At 47.7% G+C, this 6000-nt stretch overlaps 1 protein-coding gene across 1 annotated transcript in view; it reads left to right on the top strand.

Moving 5' to 3' along the window:
- LOC122133948 (neurogenic locus notch homolog protein 1-like) overlaps nt 1-6000 on the top strand; it is a 28603-nt gene extending 22603 nt beyond the window's left edge. Inside the window, 13 exon segments of the mRNA XM_042719184.1 lie at nt 84-338; nt 432-544; nt 665-1167; nt 1250-1576; nt 1860-2008; nt 2104-2332; nt 2439-2529; nt 2615-2624; nt 2627-2782; nt 3371-3675; nt 3770-3917; nt 4000-4097; nt 4179-6000. Of these exon segments, the coding sequence (XP_042575118.1) occupies nt 84-338; nt 432-544; nt 665-1167; nt 1250-1576; nt 1860-2008; nt 2104-2332; nt 2439-2529; nt 2615-2624; nt 2627-2782; nt 3371-3675; nt 3770-3917; nt 4000-4097; nt 4179-5669 (3875 nt within the window). The 3' untranslated portion in view covers nt 5670-6000.

Consider the following 6000-nt stretch of genomic DNA (forward strand, 5'->3'; position numbering starts at 1 on the left):
CCCTAAACTTTGAACAGTAGAGTACATAGTTAGACATAGGTTGGAATAAGGTCGCTGTAATGTTTTTATTATGACCTTTTTAGGGGTCTTATGTGAGATAAATGAGGATGACTGCGCAATTCCCTCATGGCCTCGGGGCATGCCCAAGTGTCAAAACAATGGCACCTGTGTGGACAGGGTTGGAGGGTACAGGTGTAACTGCCCTCCTGGCTTCACTGGAGAACGCTGTGAGGGAGACATCAACGAGTGCCTTTCCAACCCCTGCAAATCCTCCAACAGCTTGGATTGCATACAGTTGCCTAATGATTACCAGTGCATGTGCAAACCCGGCTTCACAGGTAAGGGATGTCTTGAAACTGAAAAATGTGTCTGGGATTTACATAAACAACATTGTAATGTGTCTCTAATTACTCACTTCATTGTGTCTTCAGGACGAGGGTGTCAGAATAGATTCAGTGTGTGCGAATCTCAGCCCTGTAAGAACGAAGGAGTATGCTCCGTGTCCAGCAGCTCGTCACTGGGATACACTTGCAACTGTCAGCTTGTGAGTATGCAGGCCTTATATGATATAAACTATAGCATTATTATCTTCTTGTTTCCATCTTTACTTTTATCTTTTAAACTTCAAAAGCAACTACTTAACTCCTCCTTGTCTCTTTCTCAGGGGTATGCAGGTGCTAACTGTGAGAGGAGCATGAACTGCAAAGAGCTGCGTTGCTACAATGGTGGCAGCTGTAGTCTTACCTCACGAGGTGCACGTTGCACCTGTATTCAGGGCTTTGGCGGGCCACTGTGTCAGCACCGCAGCAATGAGGGCTGCTCCTCCAAACCTTGCCGCAATGGAGGCTTGTGTACAGAGGAGACCAGCTTCCCTTTTTTCCACTGCCAGTGCATCAACGGCTGGACGGGCAACCGATGCGAACAGGAACCAAGGCCTAATGCTGAATGTCAAGGCAAGGCCAATGACGGTGTGTGTGATAAAGAATGTAATACGCTTGCCTGCCGCTGGGATGGAGGTGACTGCTCTCTGGCTGTGAACCCCTGGGCACGCTGCACAGACCCTCGCTGCTGGCGGCTCTTCAGCAACAGTCAGTGTGATGAGTTCTGCAACAATGCAGAGTGCCTTTATGATAACTTCGACTGCAAGAACAAAGAAAAAGTCTGCAAGTAAGTCTTGTACTAAGCTTTAATTATGCTTGATAGGACTGTTAATGATGGCCTTTCTCTAACACATTCTCTTTTCCCTCAGCCCCAGCTATGAGACATACTGTACCAACCATTACGCAGATGGGCTCTGTGACCAAGGCTGCAATACTGAAGAGTGTGGCTGGGATGGACTGGATTGTGCGGAGAATATTCCAGAAGACCTTGCAGAAGGCATGCTGGTTATTGTAGTTCTGCTGCCTCCCGAGGAGCTGCTAAGGACACAAACTGCTTTCCTGCAGAAACTAAGTGCAATCCTGCGCACTACATTGCGTTTCCGTTTAGATCAGAATGGGGAATACATGATCAAACCCTATACAGGCCATGAGACACGCATTAAACGGGAGCTTCAACCTCAGCCGGAGGTCATTGGGTAAGTTGGGGTTACTGAAGTAATCAGTGCAATTTCATTAATTTTTTTTACCTTTGTACAGCGAAATTTTGCATTCCTCATGAGCATTTCGCCTCAGATTCAAGTTTCTTGAACTTGGAACATTGACCAATATAAAGCAGCTTAGTTTGGAAGTAACCTCTCAGTAAGCGGTGCTTCATGCATTGCTACAAAATTGACAATACCGAACATTTGCCAGCAAAATATCACCAGAATTTCACTAATGTGAATGTGCCTTAATTAATACTCTTTTGCTCCTCTGCAGGTCTATTGTATACTTGGAAATAGACAACAGGCTCTGCTCCCAGGGTTCAGATGACTGCTTCCGCAGTGCTAGCAGCGCTGCTGATTACCTGGGTGCTTTGTTTGCTAAGGAGATGTTGAATTTCCCATACCCCCTGAAGGAAGTGCGCAGTAAGTATCCACACTTACACAGACTTAATTGCTTTCTTACATAGATCCCATCGGTACAGTTGGATTTTATAATCATACTAATCATACTTTTTCAGGTGAAAAAATAAAAGATCCTGTTGAAGATGATCTTGGATGGGGTAAGCTACTATTAGTAGGAGTAGCTTCACTCTTCTTGTTGGTAATCTTGATGGTGGGCATGTTGATTGCCCGCCGCAAACGTGAACACAGCACACTCTGGTTCCCTGAGGGCTTCTTCCTCAAGAAGGAAACAAGCAGTAACAAGAACCGCAGAGAACCTGTGGGGCAAGATTCCCTGGGCATGAAGTGAGTTTTTCATGCATTATCAGTGCTTTTAATATAACTATTGTCAGTATAGTTCATCAAAATATCCCTTTCAAAGGGACTAATTAGCATTCATGACTCTTTGCAGACACATGCCAAAGACGGCGGAAGAGTCTCTATTGGCAGATCACAGTGACCAGTGGATAGACACAGACTGCCCAGAGGCAAAACGACTTAAGGTGAGTGACCATTTATCATTTCTCTTACAATGTATGCATCAAAGAAACAGTTGTATATCTTACTAATGTTGGCTTTTTTGTACAGGTGGAAGAGCCTAGATTCTGTCAGATGGTGAGGATGCAGTGGACAGCAGACAGTGGACACAGCACCACTTGGCAGCGGCAGATATCCGTATGCCTCCTTCCATGGCTCTCACACCTCCACAGGGAGAGTTTGACAGCGATTGCATGGATGTCAATGTCCGAGGCCCTGGTATGATATGTTTGGCTTTCTACTCTTCGGGTGCGTTCACACTTGTAGTTCGGTTTTCTTGGTTCGTTTGGTCCAGATCAAAAAAAGAAAACTATACATTTGGTCCTGGTCCACTCAGCATTCACATTGGCATTTTTGACAGCGAACTTAAAGATACTGATCCTAAAGGCATTGTGATACGTTCACAACCTGATTGGTCAGGTTGAATGACGTATATTGTGCGCCAGAACTCACCGAACACAGACCGATGACATCAACGTACCCATACAGAAGTATTGGGTCCATGTTGCATTCATATTTCATTAGAACCACACCAGAGTTCATTTGGAAGTGTACCGAGACCCATCTTTTTAGCGGTCTCGGTCCGCTTTTTTGTTACGCACCAGGGTTCGGATGGAAATGTTCACACTTACTCAAATGAACTGCACTAACAGAGCAATCGCACCAGAGTTCGGTTTAATCGAACCAAACATGACAAGTGTGAACACACCTGTACTCTTTGATTAGTCCCAGTTGTCCCACCTTATCAGTTGCCTTGCAATAATAGCAAATGTATTCAAAACATTTACAAACTATTATTTCATTTAGATGGCTTCACACCCCTGATGCTGGCATCCTTCTGTGGAGGTGGGCTGGAGCCAGAGGTGACCGAAGATGATGATTCAGAAGAATCCTCCGCCAACATCATATCCGACCTCATTTACCAGGGAGCATCGCTTGCAGCTCAGACCGACCGCACTGGAGAGACCGCTCTGCATCTGGCTGCACGCTATGCCCGAGCTGACGCAGCTAAACGACTCCTGGATGCTGGAGCTGATGCAAACGCACAGGATAACGCTGGCCGCACACCTCTGCATGCAGCTGTAGCAGCTGATGCCCAGGGGGTTTTCCAGGTAAAGTCACCTACAACCAAATATAAAGTATAAGTAGATATGGACTATTGTAACAGTGTCAGTGCTAATGTATCCCATGTTCTTGCTTCTGCAGATTCTGATCAGGAACCGTGCCACAGACCTGGATGCACGCATGTATGATGGCTCCACTGCTCTGATCCTTGCAGCCCGTCTGGCAGTAGAAGGCATGGTGGAAGAGTTGATCACCTGTCATGCTGATGTCAATGCTGTTGATGAAATCGGTAAATGCAAAAGAAAAGAAAAAGTTCCTGCTCCTTATGTGAGGTTGCATTGTTTCTGATGGTTCCATTCACTCTCCAACAGGAAAGTCAGCTTTGCACTGGGCAGCAGCAGTCAACAATGTTGAAGCTACAGTTGCCTTGTTGAAGAACGGTGCCAATAAAGATATGCAGGACCTTAAGGTATGCAATTTTATTATTTAATATTCAGATATAACTATCTCAACCATGTTGTTAATTTTTATATCTATCTACTATCTTTAGGAGGAAACTCCACTTTTCTTGGCTGCCAGGGAAGGTAGCTGTGGGGCTGTAAAGGTGTTGTTGGCTCACTTTGCTAACAGGGAGATAACAGATCACATGGACAGACTCCCTCGAGATATCGCACAGGAGCGCATGCACCATGACATTGTACAGCTATTGGATGAATATAACACTGTGAGAAGTCCGCAGGGACATGTAGGGGCAGGTCACCACCTATCTGGTAGCCACACCCTCTCACCACTCATGTGCCCTCCCAGCAACTTCCTCCAAGGGCTGAAAAGCACCCCGCAGGGTAAGAAGAACCGACGCCCAGGGGCTAAAGGCATAGGTGGACAGCACACTACCAGCCTGAAAGATTCAGCCAAAGCACGTAACAAACGGCTGACGCTAGACATGCAGAGTGCTTTGCTGGAGAGCTCCGTCACGCTCTCCCCTGTCGACTCGCTGGATTCGCCACGTGGAGGTGCCAGCAATGCCGGCTACATCACCAATCCAACATCACCGGCCGCCATGCCCTCTCCTGGCCTTTTCCACTCCTCAATGTCTGTCCCTACCACTCCAATGGTGCACAGCAGTATCTTGAATGGCACCAGCCCTTTTGCAGTCTCCCTAGCTCAGCTGAGCGACCTGAGTGATGGTGGGCTCTCCATGCATGGGCGTGTGGTCATGCAAGGAGGCGGCGTCAACCAAGGCCCCCACAACTGCGTGCTGAATGCCGGCCAGATGAGCCTCAACATGGGTATAGTAAGTCCAGTAAGCGTGCCATTTGACTGGCACAACCGCATGCCTCCATCTTCTCAGTGCAGTCAGCCCATGGTCAACATTATGCATCAAGCAAGTAGCCAAGCAGGCATGCTCCCTCAGACACCGACCCTGCAGCAAAGCAGCATGCTCATGCACCAGCAGCAGATGTTCCGTAATGCCCAGCAGCCCATCCTGCAGCCGACACCCGTCTCCAACGCACCCTCTATTAGCCCAGTCAAACTGCCACCCATTGCAGAGCAGCAGCCGCAGCAACTTCACAGCCTTGCCCTCACCAACCCCAACCTCACCCGCATGGGTTCTTCCACTCCCCCAACCCCACAACAGGCCCAGCCTCCTCCAGCTTTCTACCAGCCACAGCAGCCACAGACTCAGCCACCGCAAGCCTCGACAGCCCCTCAGCCTTCGCAAGCACAGGCTATCCTGTCTCAGGCACACCCGGCACAGGCGAGTGTTAGCACCACAGGCCCGGAGGATTACCCCACACCGCCCTCCCAGCACAGCTGCAACTCTGCCATGGATGCAACACCCAAGCATTACCTGCATGTGCCCAGTGAACATCCTTACCTGACTCCTTCTCCAGAGTCTCCAGAGCCCTGGTCCAGTCCCTCCCCTCACTGTGTGTCCGATTGGTCTGACTCCACCCCCAGCCCAGCCGTCACAGCTCCTACTCAGACCCAGATTTCGCATGTCCAGGAGTCCAATGGGAAGATGCAGGTGTTTGCTTGAGCAACTCAAACTACCTTTAATGTTTGTGACTTTGAGAGAGTAGAGTTGACAAGCTTCACTCTAGGGCTTGTTTTTTTACTTACCTGTCAGCCCATTTCCAAGATTTTAATTGGATTAGGATTGACTGTTTTGCGTCAAAAAGACTGTCTGCTGGTGTTTGCAGAAAGAAAGTTAAAGGGAAATTTGTGTTGTCTTAAAAAGAAAAGACAATTTAATGAAGTAAGACGTTCTGTCACAGATGGACTTGTTTTTTAATTATAAAAAAAGTATATGAAGAATACCACGTCTTTCATTTCAAAGACTTGGGGACACTCCTGAAACTAACAAACTT

This window comes from Cyprinus carpio, chromosome A3, assembly GCF_018340385.1.
Source record: "Cyprinus carpio isolate SPL01 chromosome A3, ASM1834038v1, whole genome shotgun sequence".
Classification (NCBI taxonomy): domain Eukaryota; kingdom Metazoa; phylum Chordata; class Actinopteri; order Cypriniformes; family Cyprinidae; genus Cyprinus; species Cyprinus carpio.